The sequence below is a fragment of the Notothenia coriiceps genome, unplaced genomic scaffold (assembly GCF_000735185.1).
Source record: "Notothenia coriiceps isolate Sejong01 unplaced genomic scaffold, NC01 NC01_scaffold00000491, whole genome shotgun sequence".
Lineage (NCBI taxonomy): Eukaryota > Metazoa > Chordata > Actinopteri > Perciformes > Nototheniidae > Notothenia > Notothenia coriiceps.
This window is the reverse complement of record NW_011333192.1, coordinates 395,096-412,123: the sequence shown is the minus strand read 5'-3', so window position 1 is coordinate 412,123 and position 17,028 is coordinate 395,096. Positions and strand designations below refer to the sequence as shown.

Genomic DNA, 17,028 nt, shown 5'->3' with positions numbered 1-17,028 from the left:
CTGAAAAGTTTTTCTGTGGCAATATTATTTCCATGACACAGGACTCGCGGTCCTGTGTCATGGATCGCGAGTCCTGGATCTTGAGTCGTGGCTGTGGTCCTGGATCATAAGTCCTGGATGGATATCCTCGTGGATTCATCTTCCTATTATACACACATGCATTTCCAAACATTTGGACTACCTATGTTGCAAATGTATTATCTTTTCAATTTACACACGGCATCTATTTCACGTCTGTCCGTCCTGGGAGAGGGATCCCTCCTCTGTTGCTCTCCCTGAGGTTTCTCCCATTTTTCCCTTTAAACTGTGGGTTTTCTCTGGAAGTTTTTCCTTGTACAATGTGAGGGTCTAAGGACAGAGGGTGTCGTATTGTCATCCTGATATTCTGTACAAACTGTGAAGTCCACTGAGACAAATGTAACATTTGTGATATTGGGCTATATAAATAAACATTGATTGATTGATTGGAGCAGCTTTACTCAACATTGAGAAACACCCCAAAATCTGAATCTGACAAGTGACATGAGCATCCTCATCACTCCACCGCTCCCATGTTTTTTGTTATGTTGCCATAAGTTATTCTCTCTCCGTTGGTGCGCAGGGCTAATGCTAATGCCAGCAAATACAATGGCGGCTTCAACAAACTTTTCAAAGTTTTACAGGGCATGGTTTGCAATTCGCCCAGCCAATCAGAAATGTGTACTTTTTTCTCTCCAGGATAGTCCCACCTCTCTAGCAGGCACTAAAAATAGGGGTAAAAGTTCTCTAAACTAAGTTCTCTTTTTGGTGTGAATGCAAAAACAGAACTAAACGGGAAAAGAACGGGTAAAAGTACTCCGGTGTGAAAGTGCCAATTACAGCTACTCCCACACAACAATATCAAAATAGAGAAAATATAAGAAAAATAGAGCCAAAAAATGATATAAAAATACTTACATTATGCTACTGTATAATGTATAACACTTTATATAATAATAATGAAAATGGGATCCATCATTAAGTGTTTTAAAATGCTAGCTTAAATAGAAGTTAAAATGTTCGAGTAAAAAAAAGATCACAGTAAGAAGGAGAAATAAGAAAAAAGATCAAAGATTAAAAAAAGCAACTGCTACATGCGCAGTCGCAGCATGCACACTTTACAAATAATTGATAAATATAATCACGCTGACTTAAGGGAGAAATCACAGACAAATCTTCCTCCACAAGTGAAGGGATCACTACAGCAGTTGATAGCTCAGTTTATTACACACCAACAAGATAAATACTCAAGCACGGACAAAACAGGAAATGATCAACTAGTGTACACAGAGATATGAGGATAAAGATGTAAAGCTTCATTAGTCAATATTAATCACAGAAAGTGAGGATATCGTTGTGCTGTTCCCCGACCCCAAACCTCATTGTTCAGGAATTAATAAAACAGATGTATTAAGTTTTTCTCCAGTTGGTTGTGTTTTTTCTCCCAACCATTTTCTCAGTTGTCCATTCTCCATCATTTTCTGCTAGGTGTGTTGATCACATCCCTGAGACAGTGAGGGGACCATCCTCAAATCATACTCACTATATAACTTGTCTTACACATGAACTATTCATTTTCTTAACATTTTTTAATCAAAAAGTTGCTTAAATCAAAAGTGCTATCACAGAAGTACTATATGTCTAACCTTTCTTCAATTTGTACCAACATATAACGAACATTTATTATATCTGCTTAAAACATTGGTAGGTAACTCTCAAAAGAAAATAGTTTTAAATATAATCACTTGAATCTTGAACCAAGGAGATACAATTTGACTTACTTCCTGATAAAACGAGAGTATACCAATGTTTCATGCAAAGCTAATCTTTCAAAATTACGTTTTTGGACTTTTTTCATCATTAAGTGCTACATACATCGCAAATTAAACTCAAATTTAATATACCTTAATCCTGCTTTCCATCCCAGCGGACCCAGGCAGAGCTGTGCAGGGGTTTGCTGTTTTCTGTGTGTTGAAATTAATTATTTATCTGGTTACCAACAATTGTTTTCCAACCAAAGTTTTTAGCCTTCTTTTGTTAAAAATGAAGAGCCTGGCCCAGCTGATGGAGAGAGACGGCGTCCTACTGGCCAAACACATCCCATAACAGTGAAGTGTCATTTATAGAGTTATTCAGGTTACTGCAGACTTTAACGGTCCATGCTGGTGTGTTTGAGTGTTCAGTGGCAGTCTACAGAGCAGCCATCTTGCTGGCCTCTCTGACCCCGCTCAGGTAGGCTCCGGTCACAGTCTGAGGGAAGTGTCTGTTGGTGGCCTGGAAACACAAACCAAGAAAACAAATAAACTAAAAACAGTTTTAAAATCTCCGGAAGCCAGAAAGTGACCAAATATCTGACAAAACAATCATGATTCAATTTTTTAGGTAGTTTGAGACCTTTTAAAATAAAGAATGATTCATTAATGAATTGCGCTTTTCTTTTAAATACAGGAACAAATATATACAGAAATAATTATTTTAATTCCATGTTGATTTATTATTTTATTTATTGTATTTATATTTCCACACTCTCTAATCAACATATTTTTTAATTTCTCTTTATATATTCACATATCTAGATATTTTTTCCTTAATACTTTTATAGATGTATTTTTTTTTAGTGTTCAAGGCGACCTTGGAATACTTAGAGATAAGAATTATCTTATCTCTAAAAGAAATAGAGGAATAAATAAAACTGGTTAGTTGTCTGATGTGTACTTACCTCTCCAGCAAAGAAGACTTTTCCCTGCACGTCTTCAGCCAGGATGTCGTAGGCCTCTCCGCTCCCCCCCGTCTTCACAAAGCTGTAGGACATCTGGGACCACATGTCTTTGGTCCAATGTGTCACAAAGAAATGCACCGGCTCTGGGACCTCCTGTTAGGGATGACAGACAGTAAACAGTAATGAAAAACACCCACAAAAAAACGAACTAACTCCGAAACATATTGTTTGTGAAAGGTTATAGGTGTATTTTGTGTTGATAGATCGAATATTTTTTATACCAGGATATATTTTCAGAAGGAATGAGTTTAGTTCCTGGTCCATACAACGTGGCTGTTTTGGGCAAATAACTTTTCGATAGCCCAAGAACTACGAGGGCAGAAGACTGTCTCCTTTTTAACCATTTAAACATCAGAGTAGCACCTTTTTAAACGTCTAAATAAGTCTAAACCTTTAGCTATTTTTTTCCCAAGTTCAGTTTCTGAGACTATTTGGTTGAAAAAGGTACGAAGCCCCCTGGAGAAGAAAAAAAAAATGTTTTGAACAAAAAATAAATTAAAAAGTTTTGTGATATCTCGCAAAACCCCTTTGCGAGATCTCGCAATACTTTTGCGATATCTCGCAAAACCCCGTTGCAGTTTGTAGACGGTCCCTAAGCACTCCTCTCCCTCCTCCAGCTGCAGATTGTGACCAATTCTTGATGTTTAGCTCGGATGACGGCGCGTATCGAACTGTTCTGATAAAAAAGATTCTGTAGCTCGTTGTCTATCTTGCTATGATTGTAAAGTCATGTTGTTTGTATTTTTACAACGTTAGTTCATGAGTTATTGATCCGCGAAATTCGAATCTGTCAATAACTCAGCTCAGAGGGACGTGCATGTCCCGTCGCTCTGAGTGTTCTCTTGAGGTGTCTTCACTTATGTGAAACCCTTTATATATACAGTCTATGTGTGAAACCTGTGCCTATTGCCAAGCACTAATGTTATATCTTTATATTTAAGGCCAAGCTCAAAGTAAAATCGATGAACCACTCCATTGTTGTGGTTTCTGTGTTGCCGTAGCAGCCGAACTGACCAGGAAGTACAGTGAGCTAAATGAAAAGTTTTGCAAGATCTCGCAAAAGCATTACGAGATCTCGCAAAGGGGTTTTGTGAGATCTCGCAAAAGTATTGCGAGATCTCGCAAAGGTTTTTCGATATCTCGCAAAACATTATTATTATTATGTTTTTCCAATAAAAAAAATTTCTTCTCCGTGTCCCCTAGGGGGCTCCGTAAAAAAGGACTTAGCATGCGTAAGTAGTATTTTCATTGTTTCATTACCTGCTCTTTGAAAAGTTCCCTCAGGACCTTCATGCACTCATCCACCACCTGCTTGTCCTCCATGTCCCGCACAGCAGCCACAGCTTCACCAGTGATGACTGACATGAGGACAGCCTGCTTCCCCTACACACACATACACACAGAAACATAAACAAGTATTTCTCCTGTATTTGGGATTGCAGTCTGACACCAATTTTCCCAGATAGAAACATATTACCGGTATGTGTAATTTCTGAAAGGAGTGTAAAGTTATAAGATATTTGGAGTTACTCATGTAAGAAAATTCCCGATTATTCCAACAATGGATATCCACAATGATCACCTTAGTGTGGATATGTTATATTCACAATACAGAATAAAAACCTATGTTCTCTCATCCATAGTAGAGCTGTAACATGTTGTCTTGCTTTGTGAATGAAATTGAATATTAACAGACCTGAGGCTCCATGTCGTAGAAGACACTGAACATGCCTCTCTTGTCTGGACTGGGTGGGATGTGACCAAAGTAGTCCGCCCCTTGGATTCTGTTGTCCCAGAATCTGTAAGGGAACTGAAGAGCGATCTGGAAGAGGTTTGAAAATTGCATTTTAGCATTTACAAAGAAAAACAAATCTTTGATATTTAGCCTTAAACTTACTTGCTTTACTTACAATACGCATAAGAAATGTTATTACCTTTTCTATGATGCCGGCTCCCAGACTGTGGATTGCTTTCAGTTTCCTGTCAGGGAGCGGAGGGTTGAACTGAATCATGTTCTTCTGCAGCAAAGTCAATGGGACTGTAACAAGCACCTGCAAGAGATAATTACAACAGGGTGATCAGCAATGAATTATAGATGCACTTGGTAGGCATTTCACTAAACTGAAATTAAATCTCACATAAACTGTTTAATTTCACACTTATATACAATAAATGGGTTGACATTTAAATAAAGATTCTATAATGCAATTTACATTTAGATTTTCTCTACTAGTATGGGCATTTCTCTGTAAAAATTAAGCAGAAAATGGAAAATCCAATAGATATTTTAATTTCAATGACTATGTCTGCTTTATAGCATTTTTAGATACTTCGTTTAAGTAAGAATCGGAATTAAGTTGAATAATCAGTTTACATTTATTTAGAATTTGTATACAAAGAATGTATTTACAGAAGGCCTTTACTTCCACAAAAAGCCATTTTATATTTTATTTTCAAAGACGAACAATGCTTCACATATCCAAATGTTAATTATAATTGAAAAGCATTCGCTAAATTTCATTTACATTTAAATGTAAGTTTTAGCAACCTGTCAGTCAATCTCAGAGGGTATACGTGCACATTTTCTGAGTGTATATATGTTCCCCGAAAAGGTCTTGAAATGATGTTATCTATTTTATAACATAAATTAAGATGTTTCTACCTTCTGTGCTGTCCACTGTGAGCCATTGGAGGAGGTCACTTTGACAACATCACCTGAATATTCAATGGCCTGAACCTGGAATTGAACAAGAAAACGTAGAGCTGATTTAGATTTATAACATTGGTATTTGTCTCTGTAATATTCAGTGCAGTTTAAAGAAGGTAAAAATAGGAGCTGGAGTCAAAAAGAGTGAATCACGGACCGGGCACTTGGTGCGGATGTCGAGGCCGTCGGCCAGCTTGTGCAGTAAAGCAGAGTAGCCCTTGGTGAGTAAAGTGTGGTCTCCTGAGAACTGGGCAAAAAACTCATTGTGGTCCCAAGATCTTGCCGATACCTACGAATAAAAACATATATAATGAAAACATTTGTAATGCAATTCCTTTGATGACACAACATCAAAACCCACTTAAACAAAATGTCACAAAAGGTGCAGAACGCAGCAATGTCAACAAAAAACATGTATATATTGCGGATATTTTCCTGAACAAAATCTCAGACAGACACATGCAATGTTGTTATTATCTTTGTTGGCAAATCCATTTCTGATTCTACAAGGGCAGGAATAATGTAAGATATGTTCAACAAAACGTGTTTGTTTTAATCACAGGCAATAGTCCTATTTCTGTGTTGTTGTCAACTTGTATTTATTTAATTATTTCTACTAATATGGACCTGTGTGTCTGGAGATTTCTTTTATCTCAATTGAATACAACAGTTTGAATTATCTTCATTAAAACATCTTAAAATATGGTAATAACTGACACTTAACATTATAAAACAGACTTAAAAACTCTTGCAGCTGTTCAGTGTGTGAGTTTCCCACACCTGGTCCAACGTGCTTCCACAGGCGAACTCCAGGTTGCTGAGATGAAACTGAAGCACCTTCTCCTCCAGCTCACTGAACTGGATCCCCGACTCCTGGAGAAAGTTCTTCTTCACTTCCTTGATCTTTTCTGTAGAGATAAAATGCATAAAACTAAATGTCAAATATCTCTAAATGTACCTCTTTTTCTTAGCATGTCTTCCTTCTGACTTGCATTGCACATTTTTACAAGTATGAACTGGCCATGAAACAAGCTGGTGAAGCCCAAAGTCAGGCTGCTTAAATATATATGCAAATACATTTAATTATTTGAAAATAAGGCCAAACATAACAAAGTGCAAAGTAAGACAGTGCATTTCAAAATAAATCGATTTTTTCTTTTTATTATTTTTTGTACAAGTGTTTCTTCCTTCCCTCGCATCGTTCTGATTGTTGAGCTGTTTGTACCACTCATTAAAGTTGCTTTGCGGGACCTCACACATTAAATTAAAACACTCATGATCAGCACCTCTCAGGGGCGTGTCCTGGTTCTGAGACTTGTCCTTCCTCCACTCTGACACCACGTCCAGGATGGCATTGAAGTGGAAGTCCATGCGCTTGTCGATGGCGGGGTCTGTAACCTGTCCCCCTTCTTGGAAAAGGTCACAGCGCTCTCCCAATTTGTGCATCTTGATGCCCATCTGAAACACAAACATCCGGGAGTCACGTACAAAGATGTCACAAGACAGTGTATATACAGTATCTACTTCAAACAGACTTGAGATACGTTTTATACACACCAGAAATATGTGGAATTATTGACTGCCTATTGAGCTCTTGCTAAAATCGTACCTGTTCAGACATCAGGGCGATGGGGTTGTTCACACAGCCGTTGACAATCTGAGCTCCTCGGCCTACAGTGACGCCCAGTGAAGTGTCATCCCACACACGGCCTCCAATTCTCTCCCTAGCCTCAAGCACCACCACCTGTAATCAGAGTTGGGAAGTAACTACGGTAAGTAGTGTACTTAAGAACAATTTTGAGATACTTGTACTTGAGTTTTTTTCAATTTCAGTCAACTTTGTACTTTTGCTCCACTACAATTCAGAGGTAAATCGTGCACTTTTACTCCACTACATTTATTTAATACCTTTAATTACTTTACGGATTTGGATTAATTGTGTGAAATCTAATCAAGTGTTAAATCAGACTTTAGTTCCACCTGGAGTAAATTCACAAGCTACCCTGCAGTATACAAAGTCATTCAAACTAGCTGCACCTTTACCAGCTTTGATAACACTTTAAAGATCAATCATTATAAAACATATATATTGTTCTGAAATGGAACAATCTGCACAATGAATACTTTTTTACTTTTGGTACTTAAACTATATGTTGATGCTAATACTTTTGTACTTTTACTTGAGTAACATTTTGATTGCAGGACTTTTACTTTGAACAAAATGTTCCTACACTCTGGTACTTTTACTCAAGTACAAGATCTGAGTACTTTTCCAACTCGGCCTGTAATGACAATGAAGAGTGTAAAGGGGCAGCACTGTACCAAGCAGAGAGGGTAAATAAGGAGCTCTGAGAAGATGTGCGACACACATTTACTAGTTACCTGAGTTCCAAAGTTTTGCAGCTGCCGTGCTGCAGCCAGTCCTGAAGCCCCGGCACCGACGATGATAACATTTTTCTGCAAGAATAATAAAACACGAGAAGGCAAAGAAATGTTTTTACGTGAGATTGCAGTGTCATGATGAGCTGAAGATGAGGAAACTCACAGTGTAGTGTCTCTCAGGCAGCAGAGGCGTCTTCACTGCCAGCACGCCGGTGTTGATGAGGCCCTTCCTGGTCATGAAGTGAAGCACCCGGTCCATCTCCTGCACGCAGCGCACACGCACCAACCCCCGCACAATGATGTGTAGGGCACATTTCTGAGAAGTCAGCACCTCCTGAAAAAAAATACGAAAATGTTTGCCATTTATGAAAATGTGACTTTGCTTTTTTATTTGTTCTAGGTCAAAAGCCAAGATGAAAACATTATTACATGATTTGTGAGTGAGTGTTCTCTGCAGTGTACCTTGCAGTTCTTGTGCCAGGAGGCCAGAATAAGGTTCCGCAGAGCCAAATACATGGTGGGATCACGGGAAAACTCTGGAAACTCGTAAAGCTCGTCCAGCTCCATCATATCCGGCCGCACACACAGAGCCTTGCCACACTCATTGGGCTGGTAGAAGGGCTGGAAGTATGGACACAGGCCTGGAACTGAGGAAACAATCACCACGATACAAAATGATTTAGGATAATATCTCTCAATAGTAGGCTGTAAGCATAAACAATGTCAGGTGAAATATATTCAATTATCTCTAATGATAGTTCGATGTGTGACAAAGGTTTAGTCATAGCCTTATTTGGTAAAATGGTGGATAACTGGAGATCGCTCACATTTTTTTTGGGAATGTGTGCAGGGATTTTGGCAAAATGTAAAGTTTTAACTAAAATTAGAATACTACCCCAAAATATAACAGGTAAAAGCCAAATACTTATAATGCCCATATTCCATTGATATCTCAACCATTATAACTGTAAATTGAAGGAGAGAGCTTTCCTGGACTCATTTAGACTGAAACAACAAATCTTTTTTCAGGAAAGATTGACTGAATGTATGTCGTTACGATCTTAGGATGTGAACAAGTGATGTTGAGAAAATGTTTGTTGGTTTCATGTTATGTAGCAAAAATTGAAATTAAAGTTCAACTTAAAATACATCTCTATTCCTCTCACATCCACTGACTCACTTTGTGGCTGCACGGCTCTGCAGTGGTCGGCCCTCAGCTCAGACAGTGACGTGTTGCTGGGGCAACCGGACGGACTCATCCCCACACAGTCAGGGTAATACGCAGCGAGGAACGGGCTGGCTGGACTTTCTTTGAACAACGGCGGCAAAATCAACATTGAATGCCACCAGCTGTCCATCACCTCAGCCACTCTCTGTGAGAATGAAACAGCATCAGATTAAAGGGGATGGAAATACTAAAGTAAAGTAATAGTAGATTACACACTCTCTTTGTGATAACAAAATCCACAGCTTACCAAGTCCTCTGGTTGGGAGCAATGGTCCGGCCCCTCACTCTGCAGGCAAAGGCACAAAATCAACAAAAAAACAAACAAAATATATGTCACTTATGAATAGCTGGAGAATTATTTTGCCATTACTTTAATGTTGTTGAACTTCATCCCACAGCGGTACGATGCTGCGAGGGAAGACGTGAGTTGGATCTCCTTGGTCAGCTGACGCCACTTCCTGCAGTCCGGTTTAGTACATTGAACCTGAAAGGAACCCATCCCACTAAAGATAAATGTATTTGTGACATGTAAAAGTTAAAAGAAGCAGTTTTAACTGTAAAAGAGGAACCAGGGACGCTGCCTGTGCTTACCCAGAATGGTAGCTGCTGATCTGCCATGAAAGCTTTGAGACTGGGCTCACTTTTCCCATTACTGGTCCACACCTTCTTCCAGGAAGCAAATACCTCATAGCCATCTTTGTGACTGCCAGGGGGGGAAAGTCATTTTGTGGCGTTAATGCAACAACTCTATACATTTCAACAAATAGTGAAACATGTTTATTAAAGGCACAATGAGGAATATTTGTTAGTTGTGGGCACAGGCAGGGCTAAAGGGTCTCTGCAGATACAGAGCACAACACACCATAAGTGGTGATTAAGAAAGATTATTTTGTGCATTATATTAAGCAAATACTACTCATTGTTCCTTTAATGTTATGCGAGGAGTTGTTCTGTCAACATTACCTTCTGTAGTAGTGATCAAAACATTCGTTGCAAAAATGCTCACCGCACGACAGATGATACCAGCGAGATGTGTATCCATTTTTAGCACACCTGTAAAGACACACATTAAGACAATCTGTGTCCAAATATAAAATAAAAGGGAAAGTTCAGCTGTTTCGAAGAGGGGTTTTATGAGGCACTTACGCATAGTCAGTGTATTTTGGAACATGTTACCTGTCAGATGCACTTGCAAAACAGACTGGGTATGTGGCAGAGCATCCGGCCTTCTCACACTTTCTGTACTTCTTTTCGGACTGGTCGTCTTCCTCCTCTGTGTCTGTGGCTTTTCTTTTGCTCTACAAGAAAGGGAATCCTTGAGATGAAATACCCTGCAATTTGGCTTGGTTTGAGTCCTAGTGTACTTATTGGTCAAATGAGTATCCACCTGAAAAACAAAGGCATACAACAATAGAAACACATATATTTTTTGCAGTTTACCTGCCCAGGTGGTGGATTGTTGGTGCGCTTCACCCGGACATTGCTCTGCCTTCCAGAGGAGCGCAGGGTCTGGCCGTCCCCCGGCGATTCCCCGGAGCTCCTCTTCTTTCCTCGCCGGGCCCCAGAGGCATTTCCAGAATAGTCTAAACAAAAGTGACAAAATAGCAGAATACCTCATTGCGTCATTTTTCTTGTTACATGTATTTCTTTTTAATTAGTTGAATGTTTATTTGAGTACTTTTTATAATTTCAACATACTATTTTAAGATTATCTTTAATTTTTCAGAATAAAAATCATCTTGTCCTTGATGCTTATGTTTACTTTTAAACTTGTAAACTCAAGTCATGAAAAATATGTTGTCATTGTTTTTATTTATTATATAGCATGTTTGTTTGTTGTGTATTTTTGGTATGAACCACCAAATCATTCTTAAAATGAAAGTTAAGTGAGATGTAGGCATGCAATAGCTTAAAAGGGAGAAAAAAAGCAACACATATAGGCATAAAGAATAAAAACACAGCAGTTGAATGAAGTAATCTAGCCACCAGAACAAGCTGTCACTATATTAGAGTATGCTAAAAATACAGGTATTGCAAATATCAGGTGATACCAGTGCAGGTATTGCAGATGAAAGATGATTAAAAAGTATTTACATGAACAGTGCACGAATAATAATTAGCCTACTACGGATAGTATAAAACACAAATGAAAGGTAAACATAAGAACACTTCACATTGGGCCTTGTTGAAAAGGCTGTTATAACATGACATTAACATGCTGTATCGTATTGAAGAAACAAACTAACCCACATTAAAGCGAATGAAACACGAGGTTAAATTGTAACTATACACAGTAAATACGGGGACAAATAAGCAAGCTCTTTAAACCTGCCACACAATGTCCGCCTGTCACATTTATAGCATGGAGGCTAAATGCTAACGACCACTGACCTGCATCCGACAGCATGGCTGACTGCGGTGCTTCTTTAAAACCCGGTGATTTATTGACGTTTATGTTGGTTTGAGATGCGGGTTTTATTGATTGTAAGATTTTGTCTCCCTTTTATTGTTGTGGGAGGAAATCAATGCGTTGTTGTTGCAAAAATACCACTTCCGGCTTTGGAAGAGGAAATAGGCGTAAGGTTGTTGTAATTTAGTTTTGAGCCCCGCTGCTCGCCGTACTACACGGTTACCATGCCAATGGCAGTAACAATGCGCTTCCAGTCCGTGGCAACAGCAGCAGAGACGCAGAGTATTTAGATATTTTATTCGTGTCTATTTATGCGGAAAAAAAACACGTTCAGGTTATGTTTCCTTTAACCTTAGCTCGTAATTGTTTTGAGCAAGAAAACAGAGGTTTGACAGTATACTTGGAACATTTTGTGTTAGTTTGAACGGACTATTACTCACTAACTGGAACCCCCCGCGAGACAAACTTCAAATTAACCGACAATGTTTGAGGAAAGAATTTAAAGCAGGAAGTTCCCTAATATATTGGAAATGGATTCAAGCAGATTTGTGCACCGGAGAAAAACGGACATTCCGGTAATTGGACCAAGAGCCCCGGATAAGAAACAGCACACACAGGAGGTAAACAGTTAGCAGCTCTGTCTTATTATGATGCTACTGCTAAAGAGTCTCCTGTAAGCTTGTTCATCATTTATTCAATGTCAGTAATCCCTGATACCTGGTAATGTAAATAGAAGATCTTTAAGTTTAATAATCACAGGGTTGCACAAATATAAATGTAGACCATTCAATATTAAAAATTAAAAGGAACACAAATATACAGTATAGATACTAAAGCTGTATACAAATCATTATGTATCCTAGAAAGACTTTGGTATAATGAAACAGCCAGGTATCTGCCACATGCCAGATCCAAGGTTAATGTTGGCTGTTGCTGGTCATTTTTTCATGACACCTGCCACCATGGAGGTTAGTTTTTTCCTTATCTTAAGAAATGTATATTTTAAAACAATTCATAATTTAAAAGTCAAGGATTAAAGTGACATGATATATTAAATAGTACTATCTGATCCAACGTACAGATAGAAATGTTCAGGTTCATGCCACAGTGGCAGGTGAGGAAAAACATAATTGCAGACCCCGAGTACTTTGCAAAACCCTCACATTATGTAAGTTATTTATTGTTATTTGCAGAATCTCTGGACATTTAGTATTCTAAGGAGTATGGGTTGATTTGGGGATTATAGTCAGGATATAATTAGATGCCATGTAGTCTGATTTATGCTACTTCATGGTTACATTTACAGTGCAGAAAAATGACAGGGGCTTATTTTTTACCAATGTCCCCCATCCATGTGGATTTTTTGTATTGTATCTATTATATAGAGTTCATTTTATATGAATATTGTTGTACTTGTTTTAAATATTTGTACGCCCAATTGCCAGATGGATCACATAACAGCTCTAAATGTTGTTTATCTATAACAAACTTCAGAAAAAGGTATGAAGGCATAATATGTTATCTCTTGCTTTTTGTTAGGTACTATAGATCTTCTCATAAAGTGCATATGCTTTTACCAGAGTACTATAGTTTACAAAGTGCCATGAAGAGTGGTCTGAAGCTTGTGTGTGCTTTACAAAAGGTGTCAAGATCTCAAAAAGTCTAGGAGACATGTGAAAGATAAAAACAAAGACAGAGGGGGTAAATGTTGACCTAAACTGTCATTTCTCTGCAGGTCAGTGTTAAAAGTATTGAACTCAGTAAGGTGATTCGCCTTCTTGAGGATCCCTTGACAGTAAGTTCAACTTGAATTTCATCAGATTATTATCTGTTTTAAATGATGGCATATCTCATCATGTTTGTTTTACAAAAGGTCAACCTGAAGGAGAGGCACCTCTTTGTACTGAAGAAACTACTGAAGAGATGCCAAATTGGCTTTGTATCCTTCGTTCTGGAGTCAGTGTTCTCACCTACACTTCACACTTCTCTCAGGTGTCACACACTGCAGCAGAAAGTCAAATGCTCCTCATTACTGTCCCCCGGTGCAGAGATGGAAATAGATGTGTTCTCATGCAACCTGAACACAGAGCCACACGTCATTCCCAAGACTCTAATTTACCGCCCTAACGCTGTATCTGTCAGTATTTTCCCTGTTCTGAAATAACCTCAGTTTTCATCGAGACTCTTTGCCCCATCACTTCCCCTCCCTCAATCTCATACAGCCTTCACATGTTAAACTTCTTAAATGATTTAAGCTTCTGAAGGAGCTGACAGGCATCGCCAAAATACTCAACATCTGTGCTGAGAAAGTGACAGACCACCCTGAATATCAGCCCATTTTCTATGAGGCACTTCACATTTGTAGGTAAGAAACAGAAATAATTCAAACCTACACTAAGAAGACAGATTTGTGTCGTTGTTGGGACATTTTCAAGATGTTGCTCTGCTTCCTCTCAGGCTTCCCTTCCTCAAGGAGAAATCCTCTGATGAGCTGAACTACGCGCAGGACGTCATAGAGTTTCTCTCTCACATGGGTACGCAGATCACTCACTGTATTCAAGTTGGTTCATAGTTTCAAAATGCTTCTTTCAGTGTGTGAGGGAAATTCATTTAAAACTTGAAGGATAAGGCTATTATATGTGCAGTGGTGCAGTACATGTATTCAAGTACTGTACAATGTTGAGGTACTCGTAAATTACGTGTGTATGTCCAGTTTATGCTTCTTTTTACTTCTACTCCACTATATTCTGGAGGCAAATGTTGTACTTTACTAGTTACTGTTTGCTTTTCAGGTCAATACAAGTAATACAAATATAAATCAATATATTATGATGTATTATGAATTATGATACCCAGCAGTACAAAAAGTAGTTAGTAAGCTCAATCCTTACTAGTTGCACAAATAAAATGATATAGACAATAATGAATCACTAATTATATTGATATCAAATATTATTTTGGAGAAAAAAAAAGAGTACTTTTAGTTTTGGTACTTCAAGTACATTTGGATTGTAATACTTTTGTACTTTTACACAGGTAAGATTTAGAATGCAGGACTTGTAACAGTATTTCTACACTGTGGTATTTCTACTTTTACTTAAAGGTCGGGTATGTAATTTATTTCAGAAACACTTTTTGTTATATTCCATGGAATGCTCTTAACATCCCGATAGCAATGAATATATTAAATGCTTTGATAATAAATCCATAAAAAAATGTATCTGTGGAAGCCGTAGTACTGTAAAAAGTATTTCTTCCACCACTATATATTTGTTGATCAACAAAACATGTNTCCAGCTTGAAAAAAATAAATAGAAGGAGGCGGAGCTAATGCCTGATCAGAATTCTATCGGAGATAAAGTTAAATTCTGCTGTGATAAAACGCCATCCTGTTCTAAACCACACCAAGGATTATTTCTGAAACAGTATGGAGCTCAAATACTCTTGCAGGTTTATCACAAGGTGAGTTCCTTTTTTTATTTCCTGCTTTTAAACACATGTGCTCTCTAAAACAGGTTAGCTCTGAGTGTTAGCGAGGCTTGCTAATGTAAACAGAGACGAGATACGTCCCAAACACGTCATGCATTGTTTCTGATAGCAACTTTCAGTGGGTCCGCCGCCGATTTGACGTCATATCTGCAGCAAGTCTGTATCCGTTCGTTGTACCCCCGTTTTTAAAAGATTTGGGTACGGAGGAAAAGAGAAAGGGTTTTATTTTCTGACGCTGCGTGAGTTTCCCGACGCACCGGGGACACATATTTATGTATAAAAGACATCAAAAAGTGCATTTTGTATGATAGGTCCCCTTTAAGTATTATCCTGATCATTTTTTATCATAAAGACAATGAGTTTTATCATAAAGACAATGAGTTTTCCAGAAATTGCTTAAAGCATCAGTAATATATTTTAGAAATGGTGTTGTGATGTTACTTAAACATATTCCTTGTATACACTGATTGAATGTGACTACTACAACTGTCTTCCACAACTTAAATATGTTTACAGGGTTAATGATAATTTTGGGGGAGAGGTAGACGGAGGCCTGGACCGACCAGCCTTCAGTACTGCAAACTTGCCAGCTTTCCACTAGATTTAGTGACTTTTGGAGCTACTTCTGATTGCTACAGTAATTCAAGTGTTGGGAACTTTAGGCTTGGTATGGATTATTGAAATAATCCTACTCTTGTTGTTTTCATATTTTATTTTTTTAAAGGGCTGCACTGTGGTGTAGTGTTTAAACAGTTTGCCAATTGGTTACTCGAGTATACATGTTGAATATCAATATCGGTTCAAAATAATTTGCTCTTCGGAAAGGATTTCTACTTTCTAAGGTTAAAACTTATAAGTATCCTCCTTTTGGAATCTTTGTCTCAGTTCAAGTGAGAACTAAATTGCTTTCCTTGGTTGTGAAACAGCAGCACACTATTTTGACCTTGCTCCTCTCACTCATGTGATATACCTAACAAAGCCACAGGGATGGAAACAACTCTGATGATAAAACATTTAATTTACATAAGCAACCTTGACTTGAAATGTAGCAGCAGATATTTCAGTATTACATTGAAATGACACCCTCCCTATTCCTGTATGTTCTCACTCTCCATCTCTTTTAATCCTGTGAAGTCAAAGATTTAGTTAGGTGAGATTGATTATCAAATGCCCTCTGACATTTACCACTTTCCTCTTCCTGGTTTCTCTACTGATCCCCTTTCCACTATCTTTCCCTCCACTAGTGCTCTCCTGCCTGCGATATGTAAATCGATTAACCCAGTGTCAACATTATAACAACATTTGATCAGTTCTGTCAGTGCAGAGGCGGGCCGATCGTTACATCAGAGATGAGCGCCTGCTGTATTAGTTTGGGCTGAAGCAGCTTTCTGATTGGCAGAGTGCAGCATTGATTTATCCATTACTGAGAGGTGATAGCATTAGTGTTTATCACACAGACTCGTTGTCCTGCCAGAAACATGTTACAGTCGGTGCAGGGTTATGCATATTTAATGTGGTATATAGATCTATGTGTGAATAGGACTGTGTGTGTTTGTGTGTGTATGTGCTGATGCGTTGTGCTTTGAGATGAACATTTATTTTATTTAAAATGTATCAGAAAGGTTAAAATTGACTTTCTTAAGTTTAAAAGTCATGAACATGATGCTATGCAGACGTGACTCCATGGTCATTTTTTTATTTTTATTAATTAACTTAAAGGTAGGGTAGGTAATTCACTTCAGATACACTTTTTGTTATATTCCATGGAATGCTCTTAACATCCCGATAGCAATGAATATATTAAATGCTTTGATAATAAATCCATAAAAAAATGTCATCTGTGGAAGCCGTAGTACTGTAAAAAGCACGACCAATCATTTTAGCCGGCGCGGCTAAAATATCTGGATGGCCTACCTGCCTGTCAGCCTTCCATCTGTGCACAAACTTATCTCGTGCCCTCATTGGTCATGTGAACATTCGTGTGTGTTGGAGGAGGGGCTCTGTAAGGAAGTGGC

General features: G+C 38.2%; 2 protein-coding genes across 3 annotated transcripts in view; one reads left to right on the top strand and one right to left on the bottom strand.

Annotated features, from left to right (window-relative positions):
* Positions 1-1,221: 1,221 nt before the first annotated feature.
* On the bottom strand, positions 1,222-11,676 carry kdm1b (lysine demethylase 1B). Its single transcript, XM_010781054.1, has 21 exons — positions 11,506-11,676; positions 10,555-10,697; positions 10,291-10,412; positions 10,078-10,167; positions 9,706-9,817; positions 9,485-9,598; positions 9,362-9,400; positions 9,067-9,259; positions 8,349-8,533; positions 8,050-8,220; positions 7,887-7,961; positions 7,114-7,248; positions 6,791-6,962; positions 6,285-6,412; positions 5,662-5,793; positions 5,460-5,534; positions 4,732-4,848; positions 4,494-4,619; positions 4,058-4,180; positions 2,738-2,890; positions 1,222-2,292 (listed from the first exon to the last, which is right to left on the bottom strand). Exons 1-21 carry the CDS (start codon positions 11,519-11,521, stop codon positions 2,209-2,211), a joined length of 2,505 nt encoding a protein of 834 aa, XP_010779356.1. The 5' UTR covers positions 11,522-11,676; the 3' UTR covers positions 1,222-2,208.
* A 109-nt stretch (positions 11,677-11,785) lies between these two features.
* The window catches only part of LOC104953991 (uncharacterized protein C7orf63), a 15,618-nt gene continuing 10,375 nt past the window's right edge, over positions 11,786-17,028 (top strand). For both annotated transcript variants that reach the window (XM_010781047.1, XM_010781039.1), the window contains exons 1-5: positions 11,786-12,144; positions 13,260-13,319; positions 13,398-13,463; positions 13,780-13,889; positions 13,982-14,058. In XM_010781047.1, coding sequence (XP_010779349.1) covers positions 12,055-12,144; positions 13,260-13,319; positions 13,398-13,463; positions 13,780-13,889; positions 13,982-14,058 — 403 coding nt within the window. In that variant the 5' untranslated portion in view covers positions 11,786-12,054. The remainder of the gene's footprint in view (positions 12,145-13,259; positions 13,320-13,397; positions 13,464-13,779; positions 13,890-13,981; positions 14,059-17,028) is intronic.

Excerpts from the sequence above, each read along its gene's own strand:
- kdm1b (XM_010781054.1), bottom strand. Across the intron at positions 8,221-8,348 it reads CCTGGCACAAGAACTGCAAG|GAGGTGCTGACTTCTCAGAA; the intron begins GTACACTGCAGA and ends ATTTTTTTTCAG. Across the intron at positions 2,891-4,057 it reads GGGAACTTTTCAAAGAGCAG|GAGGTCCCAGAGCCGGTGCA; the intron begins GTAATGAAACAA and ends CATCCCTAACAG.